This window comes from Salmo salar, chromosome 13 (genome assembly GCF_965601325.2).
Source record: "Salmo salar chromosome 13, fSalSal1, whole genome shotgun sequence".
Lineage (NCBI taxonomy): Eukaryota > Metazoa > Chordata > Actinopteri > Salmoniformes > Salmonidae > Salmo > Salmo salar.
The window spans coordinates 107365757-107393029 of record NC_138303.1 but is presented as its reverse complement, the minus strand read 5'-3'; the positions used below and the strand labels follow the sequence as shown (position 1 = coordinate 107393029).

Below are 27273 nucleotides of genomic sequence, written 5' to 3'. Positions count from 1 at the left end.
ATGCCCCCTGCACTCATCCCTTCCAAGAGGTAAAACAACATGCCCCCTGCACTCATCCCTTCCAAGAGGTAAAACAACATGCCCCCTGCACTCATCCCTCCAAGAGGTAAAACAACATGCCCCCTGCACTCATCCCTTCCAAGAGGTAAAACAACATGCCCCCTGCACTCATCCCTTCCAAGAGGTTAAACAACATGCCCCCTGCACTCATCCCTTCCAAGAGGTAAAACAACATGCCCCCTGCACTCATCCCTTCCAAGAGGTAAAACAACATGCCCCCTGCAGTCATCCCTCCAAGAGGTAAAACAACATGCCCCCTGCACTCATCCCTTCCAAGAGGTAAAACAACATGCCCCCTGCACTCATCCCTTCCAAGAGGTAAAACAACATGCCCCCTGCACTCATCCCTTCCAAGAGGTAAAACAACATGCCCCCTGCACTCATCCCTTCCAAGAGGTAAAACAACATGCCCCCTGCACTCATCCCCTCCAAGAGGTTAAACAACATATCCCTTTCCTCTCCAAGAGGTAAAACAACATATCCCTTTCCTCTCCAAGAGGTAAAACAACATATCCCTTTCCTCTCCAAGAGGTAAAACAACATATCCCTTTCCTCTCCAAGAGGTAAAACAACATGTCCCTTTCCTCTCCAAGAGGTAAAACAACATATCCCTTTCCTCTCCAAGAGGTAAAACAACATATCCCTTTCCTCTCCAAGAGGTAAAACAACATATCTCTTTCCTCTCCAAGAGGTAAAACAACATATCCCTTTCCTCTCCAAGAGGTAAAACAACATATCCCTTTCCTCTCCAAGAGGTAAAACAACATATCCCTTTCCTCTCCAAGAGGTAAAACAACATATCCCTTTTCTCTCCAAGAGGTAAAACAACATATCCCTTTCCTCTCCAAGAGGTAAAACATGCCCCCTGTTGATAAGAGCGTGACTCTAGTAAGACCAAGGTCATGGGTTCAATTCTTGCAGTGGTCAACAAACCTATTTGTGTATGTCAAAACAGAATAAGCATTTACACCTTGTTGTTCTGTAATCACTTTAGAGATAACAGGGCCAATGATCTTACCAACACAACATTAGCACAAATGCCTCTCCTGAGAGGAGTGATCATTTTATATGGTTATGAACGCTCCCTCTGTCTCTTCCTCGCTCCCTCCCTCTATTCAAGGGAAAACTTGGCACAAGTCTAGAGGCATGTAGTGAAGCTGGAGGACATATGGCCTCATCTGAAGGACAGTTACAGTTACTGAGACTCTCACTATCTCTTTCTCTCGCTCTCTCTCCTCTCTCTCTCCCCCTCCCTCTGCCTCTCTCGCCTCTCTCTCTCACCCTCCCTCTGCCTCTCTCTCCCCCTCCCTCTGCCTCTCTCTCCCCCTCCTACTGCCTCTCTCTCTCCCCCCCTCTGCCTCTCTCTTCTCTTTCTATCTTTCTCTCTCTCTGTCTCTCTCTCAGGGAGCACCACCAGTTTGTCTTGCTATGTATGAAGCTGCTGTCCATCCACCTCTCTCTAGCCCATGCTGGGGGCACAGGGGCCACAGTTCTAGGGGCCCAAGGGAGGCCCCTCCGAAACCTGCTCTTCAGGCTCATAGACTCCAGTGTACCTGAATCCATACAACAGGTACAACAGACACGATTAATGTCACCATATCAAGCATATCTTAATAAAGACACATTAGCTAGATTTGTGAAAGAAGTAACTTAAATGGTAGTAATTATTCTAAGCTTTTCAATAGACTCATTAGAACTACTAATGCAATTGTTTGCAGGCATTCAGGGTCTACTATTTTCTGTTGTATATATCCCCAGAGGTCCCCAGCCAGTGCTGAACTATCACTAAGATGTGTGTGTGTGTGTGTGTTCCTCAGGCGGTGATGAACACTCTGTCCATCGGAGCGTCTCTGCTGTTGCCCCCCCTCAGGGAGAGAACTGAACTGCTCCACTCACTACTACCTCAGGGCCCAGAGAGCTGGGAGAGCCTCTCTAAAGGACAGGTAGCTAAACTAGCCTAGCCTACTGCTTACCTCAGGGCCCAGAGAGCCTCTCTAAAGGACAGGTAGCTAAACACACCTAGCATAGCCTAGTGCTACCTCAGGGCCCAGAGAGCTGGGTGAGCCTCTCTAAAGGACAGGTAGCTAAACACACCTAGCCTAGCCTACTGCTACCTCAGGGCCCAGAGAGCTAGGAGAGCCTCACTAAAGGACAGGTAGCTAAACACACCTAGCATAGCCTAGTGCTACCTCAGGGCCCAGAGAGCCTCTCTAAAGGACAGGTAACTAAACACACCTAGCCGAGCCTACTGCTACCTCAGGGCCCAGAGAGCCTCACTAAAGGACAGGTAGCTAAACACACCTAGCATAGCCTACTGCTACCTCAGGCCCCAGAGAGCTAGGAGAGCCTCACTAAAGGACAGGTAACTAAACACACCTAGCCTAACCCTTCATATCCCATCTCCCTCTCCCCCCTAGCGTCTGCAGTTGGACATGGTTCTGAATAGCCTCCAGGAGCAGTCCCATGTGGCCTCTCTGCTGGGATACTCCTCTCCTGGGGAGCTGACTGCTGGGGCTGGCCCCCTGGGGCCACCCCTGGCCCTGACCTCCAGCCCAGACCGGCCCAGCCCCAGCCCAGAGGCCCTCCACGACCATCTCCACCTGGCTGAGATGCTGCTCAAGACCCTGTTGCTCAGCATCGGATTCTACACGGTACGACTGGCAGTGGGGGGAGGTCTAATGCATTAACACATGTATTTGTGTGGAATAGATTAGAAACGTTGGTTGTGACATCTATTAAATTGTTTGTGGACCATCACAAGTATGCTGTAGTTTTTCCCTTTTGTATGAATGTTTATTTCCTCCATACACGTAGAAACATGATAGGTGTTCGTTAAAAACCCCATGTCTCCAGCTTCTCATCTATACATGTGTCAGCAAAAGTTTAATAGGGGGTTGTAACTGGAGCTGGGTAATAATGGACTATCTCTTGCTGTGTGGTGCCTGCCCTGCAGGAGCGGGCGTTTGGTGAGCTGGAGAAGAACAGTGACAAGCAGCAGTCCAGCCGGTCCCAGAGACAGACAGACCCTCCCTCTCACTTCCACAACCTCCTGTCAGCCCTGCACAAACACCTGCTGGCCCATTGTTACAGCCAGACCAACACAGAGGTACTGGTCCATTGTTGGTACTGGTCCATTTTTTACCTTCTACTGTACATGGTTAGATTTTCTTTAGTTTGACATTCTACAGATTTAGCGTGAGATACATTGCTGGAGCCATCTTGGAAAAGTGGCATAATGATGTCATGTATTATTGAATTATAAAAGAGTATGCGAGGTGCTGTGAGGTTCTCAGTTCCTTATTCCTCCTGTCTACCCCTCTAGGATGACAGCAGTGTGACGTTGCTCCACAAACACCTATGCCTGCTGCTACCCTACACTGCCGAGACCTTCAGGAGGTCCACCATCTTACTGGAGGAGAGTTCTCTGGACAAGCACGTCATCCACAAGCTACACAGTAAGATAACCATGCTTTATCCTGCAATGTCTTATGCACAAATCGTCACAGATATAGCCTACATAACACTTTATAGATCTGCACATAGAACAGAAGCACGTAATCCACAAGCTACACAGTAAGTGATCGATGCCTTATAGACTTCGTTTTAAGCATTAATCACAGATAAATCACCATTATGCTATGTTGTATACCAGAAATGCTGGAAGAAGATTCCGGAACGCCAACGAATTGCCTTCCATAATGTTTCATGCTGATTCGTTTCAGAGCACTATCGCCAACAGTTTCAGAATATTATACACATCCACATAACACTCTTTCCTTCATTTGTATAAATCGACCCCACCGTGCGGGTGTCCGGGGTCACTCAGTCAGAGCACTGTAACTCCTCCAGTGATGAAGACTCAGGACTGACTGACTCAGTGTGGTTTAAAGATGTTGCTGCGACCAGCCAGATGTTACTGTAGCGTTCTGTTCCAGTCAATACCAAATCAAATTATATTGGTCACATACACATGATTAGCAGATGGTGTTGTGAGTGTAGTGAAATGCTTGTACATGCAGCTTTTCAGGATTCACCCAACACTAGGCAGCTATTGTACATGGGTAGGGCTGTTGCGGTGACCGTATTACCGCTACACCGGCAGTCGTGAGTAATGAGCGCAGTAAAAATACCGTCGAGTCACGGTAATCTCCTGTTATGCACTCTGGACATGCGTTTTGTAGTACCCAACTCGCTAATGATCCTCAGGTCGCTACTGGCCTGTTAGTCAGGACTCTATTTTCCCTCTAACCACTCTGACATCAATGCAAATTAAATCTAAAATCACATCAAACACTGTATCGTGCTTTTAAAACTCACCTCACTGTGATTTGATCCATTTTAAAGATGGAAGTTCAACAGCAGGTTGAAACTGAGTGTAAAACATGGTCCTTGTGGATGTTGTTTTAAAGCCTAACCTATTGAAATGGACAGCACTTTCTAAGGAGGTGATTCATTCAAAACACCCAGATGAATATAAGAGTTTATCCATATGCATAGGCCTATATATGAGCCCAAGCCTGAAAAAAACCCTGAATTAAAATAATGATTGTGCCATTATACAATACATAGCCCACTGAATATTACACATGGCAGAAAACATTCAAAAAAGACTGATTGAAGATATCTTACATAAAGGTACATAAATGGTCTAGCCTAAATTAAATTCAGAGTATGCCTACAGTTATAGTGAATTAGTATTTGATTTTGAATACCCTAGTAGGAATAGGGCATTTTTTGTAATTTTCATAATGAATAGGCTGACCCGTTACCTTTAGCTACAGAATATCTCACCACCGTGTGTTTCCATCTGCTCTCTCTCCTTCATTCCTTTCTCCAGTGTGCAGAGAGAGGGGCTGTCAACAGTTGAATTAAATATCTTTCTTTATGACAACATGTTACAATCGATGTTCCTGAGCAGATTTCACTTAGTTTCCCAAATTAAGCACTGGGTAGCTTCAGGAACAGGGGTTGGAGAGCACATGGCATAAAGAGTTTGGGTGGAATATCACTTGTTGCACGGCGAAATATGAGTGAAACGATCCGGAGGGAAAGTGGCATCCAGTCGCTTTTCCAGTGCATACGGATGACATGTATTTTTCCCCTTGTCCCTGTTCCTGCCCATTTCATAATGGGCCCTTTTTAAATCAAAACTAATTTTACATCCTAGTAAAGACAAGATTAAATTGAGAATAGTCTGATGGGTGAAAATATGATCACTTGATTAGAGACCAGCGTTTCCAGCCAGAGGCAAGGAACAGAGAGCAAGCTTTTTTTTTGCTACTTTCTCAAATCATCAATAGCCTGTAGTCACACCATGCAGCCCATACAGTGCCTTGCAAAAGTATTCATCCCCCTTGGCGTTTTTCCTATTTTCTTGCATTACAACCTGTAATTTAAATGGATTTTTATTTGGATTTCTTGTAATGGACATACACAAAATAGTCCAAATTGGTGAAGCGAAATGAAAAAATAATGCATATGTATTCACCCCCTTTGTTATGAAGCCCCTAAATAAGATCTGGTGCAACCAATTACCTTCAGAAGTCACATAATTAGTTAGATTGCACACAGGTGGACTTTATTTAAGTGTCCCATGATCTGTCACATGATCTCAGTGTATATATACACCTGTTCTGAGTCTGCAACACCACTAAGCAAGGGGCACCACCATGCAAGCAGCACCATGAAGACCAAGGAGTTCTCCAAACAGGTCAGGGACAAAGTTGTGGGGAAGTACAGATCAGGGTTGGGTTATAAAAAATATCAGAAACTTTGAACATCCCACGGAGCACCATTAAATCCATTATAAAAAATTGAAAGAATATGGCACCACAACAAACCTGCCAAGAGAGGGCCGCCCACCAAAACTCATGGACCAGGCAAGGAGGGCATTAATTAGAGAGGCAACAAAGAGACCAAAGATAACCCTGAAGGAGCTGCAAAGCTCCACAGCAGAGATTAGAGTATCTGTCCATAGGACCACTTTAAGCCGTACGCTCCGCAGAGCTGGGCTTTACGGAAGAGTGGCCAGAAAAATACATTTCTTAAAGAAAACATAAACAAACACGTTTGGTGTTTGCCAAAAGGCATGTGGGAGACTCCCCAAACACATGGAAGAAGGTACTCTGGTCAAATGTAGCTTTTTGGCCATCAAGGAAAACACGATGTCTGGCGCAAACCCAACACCTTTCATCACCCCAATAACACCATCCCCACAGTGAAGCATGGTGGTGGCAGCATCATGCTGTGGGGATGTTTTTCATCAGCTGAGACTGGGAAACTGGTCAGAATTGAAGGAATGATGGATGGCGCTAAATAAAGGGAAATTCTTGAGGGAAACCTTTTTCAGTCTTCCAGAGATTTGAGACTGGGACGGAGGTTCACCTTCCAGCAGGACAATGACCCTAAGCATACTGCTAAAGCAACACTCGAGTGGTTTAAGGGGAAGCATTTAAATGTTTTGGAATGGCCTAGTCAAAGCCCAGACCTCAATCCAATTGAGAATCTGTGGTATGACTTAAAGATTGCTGTACACCAGCGGAACCCATCCTAATTGAAATGTTTGGAGCAGTTTTGCCTTGAAGAATGGGCAAAAATCCCAGTGGCTACGTGTGCCAAGCTTATAGAGACATACCCCAAGAGACTTGCAGCTGTAATTGCTGCAAAAGGTGGCTCTACAAAGTATTGACTTTGGGGGGGTGAATAGTTATGCACGCTCAACGTTTCTGTTTTTTTTGTCTGATTTGTTGTTTTACAATAAATGACGTAAATGTAATAAAAAATATTTAGCATCTTCAAAGTGGTAGGCATGTTGTGTAAATCAAGTGATACAAACCACTCATATCCATTTTAGTTCCAGGTTGTAAGGCAACAAAATAGGAAAAATGCCAAGGGGGAGTGAATACTTTTGCAAGCCATTGTATATGTTTTGATTTCTAAGACATTCTAAGGTTTATATCATTCACAACTAAAGTTGCCAAATAACTCTAAATCTAGCAAATAGGACCTGTTTCAAAAAATTTTTGCTCAACATAGCAACTTCATATGCGTATTCTCGCTCAGGAATGGGGAAAAATATCCTTTCATTTCATTCTTCTTACTATAAAATAATTTAATATAAAATAATGGCACAGGACTTATAAGCGTATCTCATCTGGTGTTGCGGTAATACGGTCACTGCAACAGCCATAAATACAACTTTTTCCTCATTTGTGTTACTTAACTGGAGACGTAGCGGCCTTGACGTACCACATAAGCTGACAAAGCTCTTCTGAATCTCCCTCCCTCCTCTCTCCCCCCCCCCCCCCCCTCCCTCCCCCTAGCGGTGCTCCTGAGCTCTGTAGCGGGCAGCCTGCTGTGCCAGGTCATGTATTCCCTGTTGCTGCTACCCCTGTGGGTGGTACGCCCGCTGCTCACCCACCTGCTCTGTCTGCTGGAGCACCTCAATGAGTTCAACTGCCTGCTGCCAGACACCGCCCTGCTGGAGGAGAGGGAGCTGGAGGCAGCGTGTTCAGGACCGCTGGGTAGGTGTCGACTGGAGGCAGTGTGTTCAGGACCGCTGGGTAGGTGACAACTGGAGGCAGTGTGTTCAGGACCGCTGGGTAGGTGTCGACTGGAGGCAGTGTGTTCAGGACCGCTGGGTAGGACATTTAGGGGGGTAACTTCGTCCCCAGACTGGCTAATTGCCCAAAGCGTGTCTGGGAACAAGATTACTAGGGGGAGACATCCTGTTTCATTACTACTGGTTTCAAGCCCCTGACAGTATGGACCACCAGACCAGTCATGGATAGCCAATGGCATTGTTCTGTTGGGACACTGAGAGACAGGAAGAAAGATGGAGATCATTTAATGAACAGGAAGGGAAGTAACTTTTTGTGTATTAACAGAACGTCTGATTTTTAAGATGATTGCTGCTAAGAAGTAGAAAATGTAGCAGGACCTCCTTAGTGTCATGATGTTATGGATTAATTCTGTGCTTCCAGATGACGCTGAAAGGGCAGGTCCTAGCCACGGAGGGGCGGAGGACGACGGATGGGTGTGGCTTCTGGACCTGGAGAGATCTGTGGCTCTGGCGATTGGACGCTGCCTGGGCGGGATGCTGCAGGGACCGCCTCCCTCTGTCCAAGAGAGGACGTCAGAATACTGGCTCTGTAACCCTCTCCTCAGGAACGGACTGGAGATGGACTTTGAACAACTGGGTGTGTAATGACACACACACAAACATTGACCTGTATGGGAATGTTCGTTCTAGTAATTCTATTTCTATGACATGACACACACCAACTATGATGAACAGCATCCGTTCAATCTTTAAAAAGATTTCAATCTCAAGTCTAATTCCAGGTCAAGATCATCAGAAAATAAACTAGTTGTGGGGTGTTTAGGTTGTATATTTAAATGTATTTTATTTAACTAGGCAAGTCAGTTAAAAACAAATTCTTATTTTCAATGATGGCCTAGGAACAGTGGGTTAACTGCCTTGTTCAGGGGCAGAACGACAGAATTTTGTCTTGTCAGCTCGGGGATTCGATCCAGCAACCTTTTCGGGTTACTGGCCCAACGCTCAAACCACTAGGCTACCTGCTGGTTACTGGCCCAACGCTCTAACCACTAGGCTACCTGCTGGTTACTGGCCCAACGCTCTAACCACTAGGCTACCTGCTGGTTACTGGCCCAACGCTCTAACCACTAGGCTACCTGCTGGTTACTGGCCCAACGCTCTAACCACTAGGCTACCTGCTGGTTACTGGCCCAACGCTCTAACCACTAGGCTACCTGCTGGTTACTGGCCCAACGCTCTAACCACTAGGCTACCTGCTGGTTACTGGCCCAACGCTCTAACCACTAGGCTACCTGCTGGTTACTGGCCCAACGCTCTAACCACTAGGCTACCTGCTGGTTACTGGCCCAACGCTCTAACCACTAGGCTACCTGCTGGTTACTGGCCCAACGCTCTAACCACTAGGCTACCTGCTGGTTACTGGCCCAACGCTCTAACCACTAGGCTACCTGCTGGTTACTGGCCCAACGCTCTAACCACTAGGCTACCTGCTGGTTACTGGCCCAACGCTCTAACCACTAGGCTACCTGCTGGTTACTGGCCCAACGCTCTAACCACTAGGCTATCTGCTGGTTACTGGCCCAACGCTCTAACCACTAGGCTACCTGCTGGTTACTGGCCCAACGCTCTAACCACTAGGCTACCTGCTGGTTACTGGCCCAACGCTCTAACCACTAGGCTACCTGCTGGTTACTGGCCCAACGCTCTAACCACTAGGCTACCTGCTGGTTACTGGCCCAACGCTCTAACCACTAGGCTACCTGCTGGTTACTGGCCCAACGCTCTAACCACTAGACTACCTGCTGGTTACTGGCCCAACGCTCTAACCACTAGGCTACCTGCTGGTTACTGGCCCAACTCTCTAACCACTAGGCTACCTGCTGGTTACTGGCCCAACGCTCTAACCACTAGGCTACCTGCTGGTTACTGGCCCAACGCTCTAACCACTAGGCTACCTGCTGGTTACTGGCCCAACGCTCTAACCACTAGACTACCTGCTGGTTACTGGCCCAACGCTCTAACCACTAGGCTACCTGCTGGTTACTGGCCCAACTCTCTAACCACTAGGCTACCTGCTGGTTACTGGCCCAACGCTCTAACCACTAGGCTACCTGCTGGTTCACTGGCCCAACGCTCTAACCACTAGGCTACCTGCTGGTTACTGGCCCAACGCTCTAACCACTAGGCTACCTGCTGGTTACTGGCCCAACGCTCTAACCACTAGGCTACCTGCTGGTTACTGGCCCAACGCTCTAACCACTAGGCTACCTGCTGGTTACTGGCCCAACTCTCTAACCACTAGGCTACCTGCTGGTTACTGGCCCAACGCTCTAACCACGAGGCTACCTGCTGGTTACTGGCCCAACGCTCTAACCACTAGGCTACCTGCTGGTTACTGGCCCAACGCTCTAACCACTAGGCTACCTGCTGGTTACTGGCCCAACGCTCTAACCACTAGGCTACCTGCCACCCCAAATTCTTCTTTGAACTCCTCACCATGGTAGTAATACCTTCAGAAGTATTGTCCCCTCAGCCAGTAACTTGCAGGTAACAGGGTAAAAAAAAAGTCATATTGAGACAAATACGTGCCCACACAGTGTTGAATTCTTCTACAGTTTATTGAGTGCAGAATTTCACCCCGAAGGCCTTCGTCAGGCTTTTCATTGTAATAATAAGTGCCTGTGTTATTGTGTGTCTGTGCCTGCAGACTCCAGCACAGCGTGGCTCACCGAGGCAGTGCTGCTTGGCTGTCCTGATGCCAAGCTGGCAGACCTGAGTTTGAGCGAGGAGAACAGCATGTTGATGGAGTTGGCTCTAGGATCGTCTAGAGAGCCTGCCGGAGGCCTGTGGAGGAAGATGAAGGAGTACGCCATCAGCAGGGGTAGGACTAAGAGGAGACATACACAGATGCACACACACAGACACAGATGCACACGCGCACACACACACACACAGACACACACACACACACACACACACACACACACACACACAGATGCATGCACGTACGCACACATATACGTACACCCACCACACTCACATGTACGTACACACACACACACACACACACACACACACAGCAACACTGTGACATCCTGTGTGGGTGATAATGACTTCAGTGACTGTGAGGGGCTATTCATAAAGTGTGTTGTTTCCAGAGGAAGGACGTTTTATCAGATTATAAAATCATAAAAGCAGAATCTCTTGTCTACAGTATTTTCTTCTTGGGTTCGTCATTCATTAGAGTTATTCTGAATGAATATGATGCTGACATCACCATCAACCCAATACCTTTTTGAAACCTCTGATTTTAGAGAGGTCCTAGGTCATTTGTGGCGTTTGTGTGTTATCTTTGGCAGATTGGGATAACAGCGGTCCCTCGGGTGATTCCCTGTTAGAGACGGCGTGTCGCTGCAGCCTGGCTGCTCTCCTCAAACACACAGGGCTACAGGATGAGGCCTACTGGCAGGACAAGTGAGTGGAGCTGCTTAAATAAGCTGTGATACGATTTTCAAATACAGAGATAAAAGTTTTTCTTAAGGGGATACTGTTCGATTTTGGCAATGAGGCAATTTATCTAGTTCCCTCGTAGATACCATGTTTATGTCTCTGCGTTGCTAACTCACGCTAGCCCAATTGCTGGCTAGCGTTAGCACGATGACTGGAATATTATGGGTATCTGCCAGAATGGTACTAGATCCCCATAGCCTTCCAGTCATTGCGCTAATGCTAGTTAGCGCAATGAACACAGAGACATACAAATCGCATCCATTAGTTCATCTGACTCTGGGGTAGTAGACAAAGGGCCTCGTTGCCAAAACCGATATCCCTTTAATTCTCAGGTATTGAAACCCTACATTTGACCCATTTCTGACTTGATTTCAATCTGTAGCTGGATGTTTTATGAGATGTATCCAATATGGGTCTCTAGAGCAGATGAAATGGCTCCAGTCCTGCAATGTGTAGTGTGTGTGCCAGGAGAATGATGTATCATAACGTAATACCTCTTCTCCTTGTCAGGTACGAGCCGTGTGAGATGCTGATAGAGATCTATGAGATGGTGTATAAGATCAGGAGTGCTCTGCTGGCACACAAAGACTCTCCAGTGACGACAGCCAACACACAGGTCCTGGCTAACAGTAAACAGGTAGGACTACAGTCAACACACAGGCCCTGGCTAACAGTAAACAGGTAGGACTACAGCCAACACACAGGCCCTGGCTAACAGTAAACAGGTAGGACTACAGCCAACACACAGGCCCTGGCTAACAGTAAACAGGTAGGACTACAGTCAACACACAGGCCCTGGCTAACAGTAAACAGGTAGGACTACAGCCAACACACAGGCCCTGGCTAACAGTAAACAGGTAGGACTACAGCCAACACACAGGCCCTGGCTAACAGTAAACAGGTAGGACTACAGCCAACACACAGGCCCTGGCTAACAGTAAACAGGTAGGACTACAGCCAACACACAGTCCCTGGCTAACAGCAAACAGGTATTACCCATGAACTGATAGCTACTGGACAGATGTGCAGGACTGTTAGCCGGGATTCTTCCTATGGCATTGAGGAGTACATCATATCAGTCATTGGCTTCATCAATAAGTGCATCGATCACGTCGTCCCCACAGTGACCGTACGTACCCCAACCAGAAGCCATGGATTACAGGCAACATCCGCACTGAGCTAAAGGCTAGAGCTGCCGCTTTCAAGGAGCAGGACTCTAACCCGGAAGCTTATAAGAAATCCCGCTGACGAACCATCAAACAGGCAAAGTGTCAATACAGGACTAAGATCGAATCGTACTACACCGGCTCCGACGCTCGTCGGATGTGGCAGGGCTTGTAAACCATTACAGACTACAAAGGGAAGCACAGCCGAGAGCTGCCCAGTGACATGAGCCTATCAGATGAGCTAAATCACTTCTATGCTCGCTTCGAGACAAATAACACTGAAACATGCATGAGAGCATCAGCTGTTCCCGGAAGACTGTGTGATCACGCTCTCCAAAGCCGATGTGAGTAAGACCTTCAAACAGGTCAACATTCACAAGGTCGCAGGGCCAGACGGATTACCAAGATGTGTACTGCGAGCATGCGCTGACCAACTAGTAAGTGTCTTCACTGACATTTTCAACCTCTCCCTGTCCAAGTCTGTAATACCAACATGTTTTAAACAGACCACCATAGTCCCTGTGCCCAAGAACACCAAGGTAACCTGCCTAAATGACTACCGACCTGTAGCACTTACGTCTGTAGCCATGAAGGGCTTTGAAAGGCTGGTCATGGCTCACATCAACACCATTATCCCAGAAAACTTAGACCCATTCCAGTTTGCTTAACGCCCTAACAGATCCACAGATGATGCAATCTCTATTGCACTCCAAACTGCCCTTTCCCACCTGGACAAAAGGAACACCTATGTGAGAATGCTGTTCATTGACTGCAGCTCAGCGTTCAACACCATAGTGACATCAAAGCTCATCACTAAGCTAAGAACCCTGGGACTAAACACCTCCCTCTGCACCTGGATCCTGGACTTCCTGACGGGCTGCCCCCAGGTGGTAAGGGTAGGTAACAACACATCCGCTATGCTGATCCTCAACACATGGAGGGGTGCGTGCTCAGTCCCCTCCTGTACTCCTTGTTCACTCATGACTGCATGGCCAGGCATGACTCCAACACCATCATTAAGTTTGCCGATGACACCACAGTGGTAGGCCTGATCACAGACAACAACGAGACATCCTATAGGGAGGAGGTCAGAGACCTGGTCATGTGGTGCCAGGACAACAACCTCTCCCTCAACGTGATCAAGATAAATGAGATGATTGTGGACTACAGGAAAAAGAGGACGGAGCACGCCCCTATTCTCATCGACGGGGCTGCAGTGGAGCAGGTTGAGAGCTTCAAGTTCCTTGGCGTCCACATCTCCAACAAACTAACATGATCCAAGCACACCAAGACAGTCGTGAAGAGGGCACGACAAAACCTATTCCCCCTCAGGAGACTGAAAATATTTGGCATGGGTCCTCAGATCCTCAAAAGGTTCTACAGCTGCACCATTGAGAGCATCCTGACTGGTTGTATCACTGCCTGGTATGGCAACTTCTCGGCCTCCAACCGCAAGGCACTACAGAGGGTAGTGTGTACGACCCAGTACATCACTGGGGCCAAGCTTCCAGCCATCCAGGACCTCTATACCAGGCGGTGTCAGAGGAAGGCCCTAACAATGGTCAAAAGACTCCAGCTACCCTAGTCATAGACTGTTCTAGCAGTACCGGAGTGCCAAGTCTAGGTCCAAGAGGCTTCTAAACAGCTTCTACCCCCAAGCCATAAGACTCCTGATCATCTAATCAAATGGCTACCCAAACTATTTGCATTGCCCCCCCCCCCCCCCCCCCCCCCCCCCCTTTTACACCGCTGCTACTCTCTGTCATCTATGCATAATCACTTTAATAACTCTACCTACATGTACATATTACGTCAATTACCTCAACTAACCGGTGCCCCCACACATTGACTCTGTACCGGTACCTCCTGTATATAGTCTCGCTATTGTTATTTTTGTTATTTTACTGCTGCACTTTAACTACTTGTTACTTTTATTTCTTTTTCATATTTATTTAACTGCATTATTGGTTAGGGGCTTGTAAGCAAGCATTTCACTGTAAGGTCTACTACACCTGTTGTATTTGGCGCATGTGACTATTAACATTTGATTTGACTTAATGTCAAGACAGTTTTCTGAATGATATCTCCATTCAACCTGAAGAGCTACAGCTCTCTCTCATGTAACTGTCTCATGCTGTCTCTCATGTGTCTGGCTCATGCTGTCTCTCATGTGACTGGCTCATCCTGTCTCTCATGTGACTGGCTCATGCTGTCTCTCATGTGACTGGCTCATGCTGTCTCTCATGTGACTGGCTCATGCTGTCTCTCAAGTGACTGTCTCATGCTGTCTCTCATGCGGCTGGCTCATGCGGCTGTCTCATGCGGCTGGCTCTCTCATGCTGTCTCTCATGCGGCTGGCTCATGCAGCTGGCTCATTTTGTGTCTCATGTGACTGTCTCATATGTAACTGTCTCATGCTGCCTCTTCTATTCCTTCCAGAGTCCCAGTGGGCAGGACCGGCAGGAACCGGGTCCCTCTGGTAGGGAGCAACAGGCGGACCGGGGGAAAGATCAGGACCCTGAGCTGGGGGGTCACGGTGGAGGTCACGGGACTCACCAGGGAGGGCAGTTCCTCCCCACGACTGCAGAACACAACCAGGAGGAGGGGCCAGAGGAGGACACAACCAGCATCAGCAGTATGTACCTGCCGGGTAAACTGGGCCATGTCTTTGGTCTTCGTATGTCGCATGATGATTTTGAAGTGTAGTACACACACACACACACACTCTCACACCTAAATCTCATCTCCCCATCCCTGTTTGCCCAATAGAGGTCCTCCAGTGCTTCCTGGCCACGCGGGAGGCCATGCAGCTGCAGCAGAACGAGACTGTCTACGAGTCTTCCGGGACCTCCACCCTTCCCAGCAGCGCAGAGAGCCCCGGCACCCCAGAAAGAGAGCCCCCTAACAGGCAGGGCTGGGAGCGGCGGAGGGGGTCCGAAGAGGGCATGTCATTCCCTGTAGCCTGCCACCTGGTTGTGTCCCGCTGTGTGTTTCTCCTCCTGGGGGTCCGGCCCGCGTGGCAGGAACAGAGTGAAGAGACGGGGCAGGCGGAGAGCACTGGAGCCAGGTGAGTGGGTCTGTGGATGGGAGGGAAGGAGTCAGGGGTGTGTGTGTGTGTGTGTGTGTGTGTGTGTGTGTGTGTGTCGTGGGTGGGGTTGTTGGTTTGGGCATTGGTATCAATATGTTTGTGTATATTTCAGTACATTAGCCCTAGTATTCATTGATTTTTAATCTACTATATATACCTGGTCTGCTTTCTACAGGAAATCAACTTCATCTACAGATTCTCTACTCAGCCCAAAGACCGAACAGAGCAGATTCACCATGGGCAGTAGAAAACCATCTGCAGGCCAGTCCAGAAACTCCTTCAAGAATAGAATGGGTACTAAATGACTTACTGAATATGATCTAACTATCAATCCAGGAAGTACACAGTCACACACACACACACACACACACACACACACACACACACACACACACACACACACACACACACAACCCGTCACAGCAATCCCCAAATGATATCACACAATAGAAGATGGAATGAGAGGTCTAGGTCCCGGTTTCTGTAAAGCACTTTTGTGACAACCGATGATGTAGAAAGGGCTTTATAATCACATTTGATTGATTGATGAATGAGAGGTCAACTATATAACCCCTGGTCCTCTGACCCTGACTCAGGTCTACCACTGTGTTCCCTGGGCATCATGAAGGATGCGTGGGAGCGGTTACGCCAGTGCATCAGCCCCACTACCAGCTCCATGTGCCAGGGCGGGGCAGGCAGCTCGCCCAGCGTGCTCAGCCAGGTCTTTCACTTCCTGTGTGGGAGCCTGCTCCGTCCGACCCCGCCCTCCTCGTTACTGGAGAGAGAGGCAGGCAGCCAGGCAGACCCCAAGGCCATCACACTGGCCATGTACCAACAACAGCAGAGGGCAGAGGTAAGAATTGATAAAAATCGATACAGTTACACATCGCAATATTATTTTTGGACAATATTATTATCGATATTTGCCTGCAAGTATTCATTTAGTCAAAAATAATAAATAAACTACTGTAGGTAGCGTTAGCTAGAGCTAGTTGGCTGTACCGGCGCCAAGACGCCAATATTTCTCATCCCATTGCTTGTTTTCCATCTTGTTTTTAAATAGCGAGCTAATATGTTTTCAGCACTTATTTCCTTGGCTGATCAAAACTCCATGCTCTATCTTGTTTCTCTGCAGCAGACTTAGTGATCAATATGTTTGGAATTAAATTGTAATAAATAAAATTGCAGAATTGTACCAAACAAACATAAAATTGTGAGAATCGCAATACATATCGGCACCTAAGTATTTTTTATATATCGTAAGGTCCCTAGCAATTCCCAGCCCTAGAAACTAAATACCTTCTTTTAGTGACTGCGCTAGTGGTGGGTCTATTTTCCCTACTGCAGCATTGTAGAATCATTATCAAAGACTTGAATATAAGATTTTTATTTTATTTTAACCATTTATTGAGAACGCATTCTCTTTTACAAAACAACAGTAGTCGTCCGTTCATTCAACATGGAGGGTTACAATAATGTTAGTAAAACACTGTGTTTCTCTATGCTTCTCCTGTGCTCAGGTCATTCAACATGGAGGGTTACAATAATGTTAGTAAAACACTGTGGTTCTCCTGTGCTCAGGTCCGTCTGGAGGCGTTGTGTCAGATCTCTTCCTTCCTGTCTGAGATGGAGGAGAAGAGTAGTGGTTCAGGCTCCTCTCCTCCCCTGCGGTTCCCTGGCTTGTTACAATCTGTTCAGCTGCAGTTCCTGTCTGGCTGCTTCGGACTGGGGACACCTATCACAGGCTGCCAGTCTGGAGACAACGACCAGATGAACCACTACACTGTAAGTTAGACCAGATGAACCACTGCACTGTAAAGTTAGACCAGATGAACCACTACACTGTAAATTAGACCAGATGAACCACTGCACTGTAAATTAGACCAGATGAACCACTACACTGTAAGTTAGACCAGATGAACCACTGCACTGTAAGTTAGACCAGATGAACCACTGCACTGTAAATTAGACCAGATGAACCACTGCACTGTAAATTAGACCAGATGAACCACTACACTGTAAGTTAGACCAGATGAACCACTACACTGTAAGGTAGACCAGATGAACCACTGCACTGTAAATTAGACCAGATGAACCACTACACTGTAAGTTAGACGAACCACTACACTGTAAGGTAGACCAGATGAACCACTACACTGTAAGGTAGACCAGATGAACCACTACACTGTAAGTTAGACGAACCACTACACTGTAAGGTAGACCAGATGAACCACTGCACTGTAAATTAGACGAACCACTACACTGTAAGGTTGACCAGATGAACCACTACACTGTAAATTAGACCAGATGAACCACTGCACTGTAAGGTAGACCAGATGAACCACTACACTGTAAATTAGACCAGATTAACCACTGCACTGTAAATTAGACCAGATGAACCACTACACTGTAAGGTAGACCAGATGAACCACTACACTGTAAATTAGACCAGATGAACCACTACACTGTAAATTAGACCAGATTAACCACTGCACTGTAAATTAGACCAGATGAACCACTACACTGTAAGTTAGACCAGATGAACCACTACACTGTAAGGTAGACCAGATGAACCACTGCACTGTAAATTAGACCAGATGAACCACTACACTGTAAGTTAGACCAGATGAACCACTACACTGTAAGGTAGACCAGATGAACCACTGCACTGTAAATTAGACCAGATGAACCACTACACTGTAAGTTAGACGAACCACTACACTGTAAGGTAGACCAGATGAACCACTACACTGTAAGGTAGACCAGATGAACCACTACACTGTAAGTTAGACGAACCACTACACTGTAAGGTAGACCAGATGAACCACTGCACTGTAAATTAGACGAACCACTACACTGTAAGGTTGACCAGATGAACCACTACACTGTAAATTAGACCAGATGAACCACTGCACTGTAAGGTAGACCAGATTAACCACTACACTGTAAGTTAGACCAGATGAACCACTACACTGTAAATTAGACCAGATTAACCACTGCACTGTAAATTAGACCAGATGAACCACTACACTGTAAGTTAGACCAGATGAACCACTACACTGTAAGGTAGACCAGATGAACCACTACACTGTAAATTAGACCAGACGAACCACTACACTGTAAGGTAGACCAGATGAACCACTGCACTGTAAATTAGACCAGATGAACCACTACACTGTAAGTTAGACGAACCACTACACTGTAAGGTAGACCAGATGAACCACTACACTGTAAGGTAGACCAGATGAACCACTACACTAAGTTAGACGAACCACTACACTGTAAGGTAGACCAGATGAACCACTGCACTGTAAATTAGACGAACCACTACACTGTAAATTAGACCAGATTAACCACTGCACTGTAAATTAGACCAGATGAACCACTACACTGTAAGGTTGACCAGATTAACCACTACACTGTAAGGTAGACCAGATTAACCACTACACTGTAAATTAGACCAGACGAAGCACTACACTGTAAGGTTGACCAGATGAACCACTACACTGTAAATTAGACCAGATGAACCACTACACTGTAAGGTAGACCAGATTAACCACTACACTGTAAATTAGACCAGATTAACCACTGCACTGTAAATTAGACCAGATGAACCACTACACTGTAAGGTAGACCAGATGAACCACTACACTGTAAGGTAGACCAGATGAACCACTACACTGTAAATTAGACCAGATGAACCACTACACTGTAAATTAGACCAGATGAACCACTGCACTGTAAATTAGACCAGATGAACCACTACACTGTAAGGTAGACCAGATTAACCACTACACTGTAAATTAGACCAGATTAACCACTACACTGTAAGGTAGACCAGATTAACCACTACACTGTAAATTAGACCAGATTAACCACTGCACTGTAAATTAGACCAGATGAACCACTACACTGTAAGGTTGACCAGATGAACCACTGCACTGTAAATTAGACCAGATGAACCACTACACTGTAAGTTAGACCAGATGAACCACTACACTGTAAATTCAGTTACATATCATCAAATCAAATGTATTTGTCACATACACATGGTTAGCAGGTGTTAATGCAAGTGTAGCGAAAAGCTTGTGCTTCTAGTTCCAACCATGCAGTGATATCTACCAATTCCACAACAACTGCCTTGTACACACAAGTGGAAAGGAATGAATACGAATATGTACGTAAAAATATATAAATGAGTGATGGCCGAACGGCGTAGGCAAGATGTGATAGATGGTATGGAGTACAGTATATACAGTGAGGGGAAAAAAGTATTTGATCCCCTGCTGATTTTGTTTGTTTGCCCACTGACAAAGAAATGATCAGTTTATCATTTTAATGGTAGGTTTATTTGAACGGTGAGAGACAGAATAACAACAAAAAAATCCAGAAAAACGCATGTCATAAATTGATTTGCATTTTAATGAGGGAAATAAGTATTTGACCCCCTCTCAATCAGAAAGATTTCTGGCTCCCAGGTGTCTTTTATACAGGTAACGAGCTGAGATTAGGAGCACACTCTTAAAGGGAGTGATCCTAACCGCAGCTTGTTACCTGTAAAAAAGACACCTGTCCACAGAAGCAATCAATCAATCAATCAGATTCCAAACTCTCCACCATGGCCAAGACCAAAGAGCTCTCCAAGGATGTCAGGGACAAGATTGTAGACCTACATAAGGCTGGAATGGGCTACAAGACCATCGCCCCTCAGCCTGGGGCTCCATGCAAGATCTCACCTCGTGGAGTTGCAATGATAATGAGAACGGAGAGGAATCAGCCCAGAACTACACGGGAGGATCTTGTCAATGATCTCAAGGCAGCTGGGACCATAGTCACCAAGAAAACAATTGGTAACACACTACGCTGTGAAGGACTGAAATCCTGCAGCGCCCGCAAGGTCCCCCTGCTCAAGTAAGCACATATACATGCACGTCTGAAGTTTGCCAATGAACATCTGCATGATTCAGAGGACAACTGGGTGAAAGTGTTGTGGTCAGATGAGACCAAAATGGAGATCTTTGGCATCAATTCAACTCGCCGTGTTTGGAGGAGGAGGAATGTTGCCTATGACCCCAAGAACACCATCTCCACCGTCAAACATGGAGGTGGAAACATTATGCTTTGGGGGTGTTTTTCTGCTAAGGGGACAGGACAACTTCACCGCATCAAAGGGACGATGGACGGGCCATGTACCGTCAAATCTTGGGTGAGAACCTCCTTCCCTCAGCCAGGGCATTGAAAATGGGTCGTGGATGGGTCGTATTCCAGCATGACAATGACCCAAAACACACGGCCAAGGCAACAAAGGAGTGGCTCAAGAAGAAGCACATTAAGGTCCTGGAGTGGCCTAGTCAGTCTCCAGACCTTAATCCCATAGAAAATCTGTGGAGGGAGCTGAAGGTTCGAGTTGCCAAACGTCAGCCTCGAAACCTTAATGACTTGGAGAAGATCTGCAAAGAGGAGTGGGACAAAATCCCTCCTGAGATGTGTGCAAACCTGGTGGCCAACTACAAGAAACGTCTGACCTCTGTGATTGCCAACAAGGGTTTTGCCACCAAGTACTAAGTCATGTTTTGCAGAGGGGTCAAATACTTATTTCCCTCATTAAAATGCAAATCAATTTATAACATTTTTCTGCGTTTTTCAGTTTTTTTTGTTGTTATTCTGTCTCACTGTTCAAATAAACCTCCCATTAAAATTATAGACTGATCATTTCTTTGTCAGTGGGCAAACGTACAAAATCAGCAGGGGATCAAATACTTTTTTCCCTCACTGAACATATGAGATGAGTATTGTAGGGTATGAAAACATATATCATCACTGCACAGGGACACCCACCATAGTAGTAAATAGTAATTACTTGAGCAAACACGAACAACTTGGGGCGGCAGGTAGCCTAGTGGTTAGAGCGTTGGGCCAGTAACCGAAAAGTTGCTGGATCAAATCCCCGAGCTGACAAAGTAAAAATCTGTCCTTCTGCCCCTGAACAAGGCAGTTAACCCACTGTTCCCCTGAACAAGGCAGTTAACCCACTGTTCCCCTGAACAAGGCAGTTAACCCACTGTTCCCCGGTAGGCCGTCATTGTAAATAACAATTTGTTCTTTACTGACTTGCCAAGTTAAATAAAGGTTAAATTAAAAAAAATATTAAAAAGTTGATGCTGGTGGTATGAACAATGCATTAAGGAAGGGGTAAGGGGACCCATCACATGTAGAAAAGTAAGTCTTTACTGTGTGCTGACAAGGATAAGATGACTCACTGGCACGTGCTAACTACTCAACTGCTGAGGTCTAGCTCTGCCAGGTGGCAATAGTCATTTCAAGTTGATTGTGTAGTATTTTAATGTTATACCGATGTTTTTCTGTCCCCAGTCTGGGACCCAGTCAGCGTCTATGTTTACCCAGAGAGAGCTGCAGTCTGCTGCCCACACCCTCTACCAGCAGGTGGTCCGAGTCCTGAGACAGAAGGTCCTCCTGGAGAGGGAACAGACAGGTTGGGGTCCAAATACTATATGACACATTTACTTTAGACTGGTTCAAGATCTGTTTGTTTCCGTATAGCCAACTCTTTTGGCCATTGGCAAGACGGCACAAACAGATCTGGCTACAGTAACACGATTCCAGGGTCTGCTTCCATACATTCATATCTCCATCCCTGACAGTGATTTCCCCTTGCCTGATCCCAGATATGTTTGTGCTGTCTTACCATCTCGATCATAGGAGTTGCCTCCACAGCATAAACAGGTCTGAGATCAGGCTAGCAGTGAGTGTCCCCAGACTTGAACACTTTTTGTATTCCCCTCCCTCTCTCAGGCTCCTACCAGCCCCTGCTGTTGGCCACAGTGTTTGCCTTGAATTTCCACTACCAGCCAGTAGATCTGGTGGTGGTCTGTAAGTCTGGCATCCTGGAGATCCTGTCGTTGCTGACAGACAACACGTGTGTTCTGATGAACCAGCGCTGGCTAGCAGCCTCTGTGTCAGGAAGCATGCTGCTGAATGGAGCCGTAAAACTGGCCTGTGCCCGCCTACTGCAGATACTGGCCATCGCTGCTAGGTGAGTAGACTCGACAGGGATGAGGAAAGGAACTAGGAAAGGAACTAGGACGCCAGGTGAGAATGCTGCCGAGTAGAGCTGTCGAGCTGGCCTGCTGGCCATCGCTGATCATTATATAGCTGCCTTGCTTAGTGCACAACAGCAGGATATGGCATCTAGGACACTTAGAATCCCACCAGATGTATTTATTTAACCAGCGACCTTCTAGTTGCAGACCTGGCTTCTCTAACGTCTAGACTACCTGCTGCCTAACTGAAGTCCACCTCTGTGTGTGTGTGTGTGTGTGTGTGTGTGTGTGTGTGTGTGTGTGTGTGTGTGTGTGTGTGTGTGTGTGTGTGTGTGTGTGTGTGTGTGTGTGTGTGTGTGCGTGCGTGCGTGTGTTCTGTCCCCAGTTTGTGTGAGGACTCCCTGCCTCTGGACGTGTCTCAGGCCCTGCTGGATGTGATGCGTGAGCAGCTCCAGAGTCTGTTACACATGGTCCACCAGCAGGAGGCGCTGGAGAACACAGCAGCAGAGGAAGCAGACCAGGACACCTCCACCAAGAGGATTCGGATAGAGGGTGAGGCAACGTTAGAGGGGAAAATACTTACTTTTACTTAGGCCTTTAAATTCCATGGACAACATAGGACATCATAGACATCATAGGTCGCGTAGAGTAGTCCAGAAGGCTAAACTGAAAAACATGAACCGAAACTTAAGCCTATATTAACCTTGACCTCTACCAAATATAACAATGGCAGAGCCGCAAAAGCACTTCTGTGCAAGGGTTTATTTACATAGTGATTCTGAAAGAAGAATTGTACTGCCACTAAAGTATACATTATGGGGACAGCTAAACAATACTGCCACTAAAGTATACATTATGGGGACAGCTAAACAGTGCTGCCACTAAAGTATACATTATGGGGACAGCTAAACAGTACTGCCACTAAAGTATACATTATGGGGACAGCTAAACAGTACTGCCACTAAAGTATACATTATGGGGACAGCTAAACAGTACTGGCACTAAAGTATACATTATGGGGACAGCTAAACAGTGCTGCCACTAAAGTATACATTATGGGGACAGCTAAACAGTACTGCCACTAAAGTATACATTATGGGGACAGCTAAACAGTACTGCCACTAAAGTATACATTATGGGGACAGCTAAACAGTACTGGCACTAAAGTATACATTATGGGGACAGCTAAACAGTACTGCCACTAAAGTATACATTATGGGGACAGCTAAACAGTACTGGCACTAAAGTATACATTATGGGGACAGCTAAACAATGCTGCCACTAAAGTATACATTATGGGGACAGCTAAACAGTACTGGCACTAAAGTATACATTATGGGGACAGCTAAACAGTACTGGCACTAAAGTATACATTATGGGGACAGCTAAACAGTACTGCCACTAAAGTATACATTATGGGGACAGCTAAACAGTGCTGCCACTAAAGTATACATTATGGGGACAGCTAAACAATGCTGCCACTAAAGTATACATTATGGGGACAGCTAAACAGTACTGGCACTAAAGTATACATTATGCGGACAGCTAAACAGTACTGGCACTAAAGTATACATTATGGGGACAGCTAAACAATGCTGCCACTAAAGTATACATTATGGGGACAGCTAAACAATACTGCCACTAAAGTATACATTATGGGGACAGCTAAACAGTACTGCCACTAAAGTATACATTATGGGGACAGCTAAACAGTACTGCCACTAAAGTATACATTATGGGGACAGCTAAACAATGCTGCCACTAAAGTATACATTATGGGGACAGCTAAACAGTACTGCCACTAAAGTATACATTATGGGGACAGCTAAACAATACTGCCACTAAAGTATACATTATGGGGACAGCTAAACAGTACTGCCACTAAAGTATACATTATGGGGACAGCTAAACAGTGCTGCTCCATCAACAGCTCAATGAAAAAGGTTCCCTCTTGATCTGAGAGGCTCTTTTTGTAGGGGAAGCCCCTCCCACCAGATCATACCAAACTCATGAATGAATTAAGCCATTACAAACATCAAAGCCTACATTTATCAGTCAGCTAAACATATCATGAATTATCTTCATTTAACCTTTGCGATCGGTTTATCATAATACTATATAGCACAATATAATACATTTACATAACCCCATCGATACTGACATGGTGTCTTCCAATACACACATTCACATGATCGTGCAATTCGGGACAGGCTCTACAAAGCCAGCCTGATTGCTGTAGTTCGGGTCCTTATTCCAGCAGACCCAGAAGCTACAGACGGAGAGAGAGGAACAGAAACAAACAGTTCTCATCCAAAACATTGATAAGTACAATAATGACTAATGAATAAGTGTTGCTGTCATGACACCAACAGGACAGGGTAAGCCCCGTTGTATAATGTTTTCAGTTTACTTTCTGTTCACTTCCTGAATTGTTTTCCTAAATTGACTGAATTGAAATGGAAGTGACCCCAACCCTGATTGCAACAAATCCATGAACACAGAGAGGGAGAGAAACAGACATACTGAACCCTCTCTCTGCTGTTTGATAAATTTCATCCAGTTCACACACGTTAGTAACCTTGTCTAGTTCATTAGTGGGGAGGCAGGCGGACTCGTTAGTGGGGAGGGGCAGACAGACTCGTTAGCGGGGAGGGGCGGGGCAGACGGACTCGTTAGCGGGGAGGGGCGGGGCAGACGGACTCGTTAGCGGGGAGGGGCGGGGCAGACGGACTCATTAGCGGGGCGGGCAGACACTCATTAGCAGGGGAGGGGCGGGCAGGCGGACTCATTATCGGGGAGGGGCGGGCAGACTCGTTAGCGGGGCGGGGCAGACGGACTCGTTAGCGGGGAGGGGCGGGCAGACTCGTTAGCGGGGCGGGGCAGACTGACTCATTAGCGGGGAGGGGCGGGGCAGGCGGACTCGTTAGCGGGGAGGGGCGGGCAGACGGACTCGTTAGCGGGGAGGGGCGGGCAGACGGACTCGTTAGCGGGGAGGGGCGGGGCAGGCGGACTCGTTAGCGGGGAGGGGCGGGGCGGGCGGACTCGTTAGCGGGGAGGGGCGGGCGGGCGGACTCGTTAGCGGGGAGGGGCGGGCGGGCGGACTCGTTAGCGGGGAGGGGCGGGGCGGGCGGACTCGTTAGCGGGGAGGGGCGGGGCAGGCGGACTCGTTAGCGGGGAGGGGCGGGGCGGGCGGACTCGTTAGCGGGGAGGGGCGGGCAGGCGGACTCGTTAGCGGGGAGGGGCGGGCAGGCGGACTCGTTAGCGGGGAGGGGCGGGCAGGCGGACTCGTTAGCGGGGAGGGGCGGGCAGGCGGACTCGTTAGCGGGGAGGGGCGGGCAGGCGGACTCGTTAGCGGGGAGGGGCGGGCAGGCGGACTCGTTAGCGGGGAGGGGCGGGCAGGCGGACTCGTTAGCGGGGAGGGGCGGGCAGGCGGACTCGTTAGCGGGGAGGGGCGGGGCAGAGCGGACTCGTTAGCGGGGAGGGGCGGGGCAGACCGTCTCATTAGCGGGGCGGGGCGGGCAGTAAGGGAGAGAACCTAACAGGTCGGTTATGACTTTAATGTGTGTTCTGAGTGTAAAATAAAGTATTCACTGTTCGTTAACGCCATTGTTGGGGCCCAGTATGAGATGTTAGCTGGAGTGGACATAATGTCAGGTGGGATGAACCTTCACAGTTTACATTTCTCTGTAGGGATGGAGGTGGTGCGGAGCAGTAGAGTCATTGAGTCTCAGCTCGCTGACTTCTTGGTATTCCTGAGGCGTATCCTGTCGCTAAGGGTGACCAAGAGAGTTTCTGCCTTCATCAAGTGGATCGATCCACTCATGACCATCATCTCACATAAGTGCTCTTCGGGTAAGGGCTGAACGCAGTCAACAACTCCGTTTTGTTTCTCTTTACACTGCGGAAGATTGTGGGGATGTGTCATGTCTCTGCACTTGTATCGCCTTTTAAAATGTTTAATCAAATATAACTTGATCAGCTGCTTGAAATGAAGATGTGACGTTTCCATTAGGTTCTCCACGATTCCGGAACTTGAGAACCAAACTGCTAGCCTTCCACATTCTGGAAGGTCTGTTACCGGCCTGTTCTGATACAGCACAGATTGAACAGGTGAGACCACAGAGTATTCTACTGTCACTGTCTGTTTGAGACCACAGAGTATTCTACTGTCACTGTCTGTTTGAGACCACAGAGTATTCTACTGTCACTGTTGTCTGTCTGAGACCACAGAGTATTCTACTGTCTCTGTCTGTCTGAGACCACAGAGTATTCTACTGTCTCTGTTGTCTGTGTCTGAAACCACAGAGTATTCTACTGTCTCTGTCTGAGACCACAGAGTATTCTACTGTCTCTGTCTGTCTGAGACCACAGAGTATTCTACTGTCTCTGTCTGTCTGAGACCACAGAGTATTCTACTGTCTCTGTTTGTCTGAGACCACAGAGTATTCGACTGTCTCTGTTTGTCTGAGACCACAGAGTATTCGACTGTGTCTGTTTGTCTGAGACCACAGAGTATTCGACTGTCTCTGTTTGTCTGAGACCACAGAGTATTCTACTGTCTCTGTTGTCTGTGTCTGAGACCACAGAGTATTCTACTGTCTCTGTTGTCTGTGTCTGAGACCACAGAGTATTCTACTGTCTCTGTTGTCTGTGTCTGAAACCACAGAGTATTCTACTGTGTCTGAAACCACAGAGTATTCTACTGTCTCTGTTTGTCTGAGACCACAGAGTATTCGACTGTCTCTGTTTGTCTGAGACCACAGAGTATTCGACTGTCTCTGTCTGTCTGAGACCACAGAGTATTCGACTGTCTCTGTTGTCTGTGTC

General features: G+C 47.2%; 1 protein-coding gene across 8 annotated transcripts in view; it reads left to right on the top strand.

Moving 5' to 3' along the window:
- Positions 1–27273, top strand: part of LOC106568497 (putative E3 ubiquitin-protein ligase HERC1) — a 101001-nt gene that overhangs the window by 19840 nt on the left and 53888 nt on the right. For 7 of the 8 annotated variants that reach the window (XM_082960570.1, XM_082960573.1, XM_082960571.1 and 4 more), the window contains exons 14-33: positions 1465–1630; positions 1878–2003; positions 2478–2711; positions 3014–3166; positions 3383–3515; positions 7383–7583; positions 8043–8258; positions 10329–10502; positions 10981–11095; positions 11642–11768; positions 14737–14947; positions 15067–15364; positions 15561–15679; positions 15982–16238; positions 16967–17170; positions 21758–21878; positions 22199–22439; positions 22832–22998; positions 26137–26298; positions 26459–26556. In XM_082960570.1, the coding sequence (XP_082816696.1) occupies positions 1465–1630; positions 1878–2003; positions 2478–2711; positions 3014–3166; positions 3383–3515; positions 7383–7583; positions 8043–8258; positions 10329–10502; positions 10981–11095; positions 11642–11768; positions 14737–14947; positions 15067–15364; positions 15561–15679; positions 15982–16238; positions 16967–17170; positions 21758–21878; positions 22199–22439; positions 22832–22998; positions 26137–26298; positions 26459–26556 (3523 nt within the window). The remainder of the gene's footprint in view (positions 1–1464; positions 1631–1877; positions 2004–2477; positions 2712–3013; positions 3167–3382; positions 3516–7382; positions 7584–8042; positions 8259–10328; positions 10503–10980; positions 11096–11641; positions 11769–14736; positions 14948–15066; positions 15365–15560; positions 15680–15981; positions 16239–16966; positions 17171–21757; positions 21879–22198; positions 22440–22831; positions 22999–26136; positions 26299–26458; positions 26557–27273) is intronic. The other variant, XM_082960572.1, reaches the window with a different exon arrangement.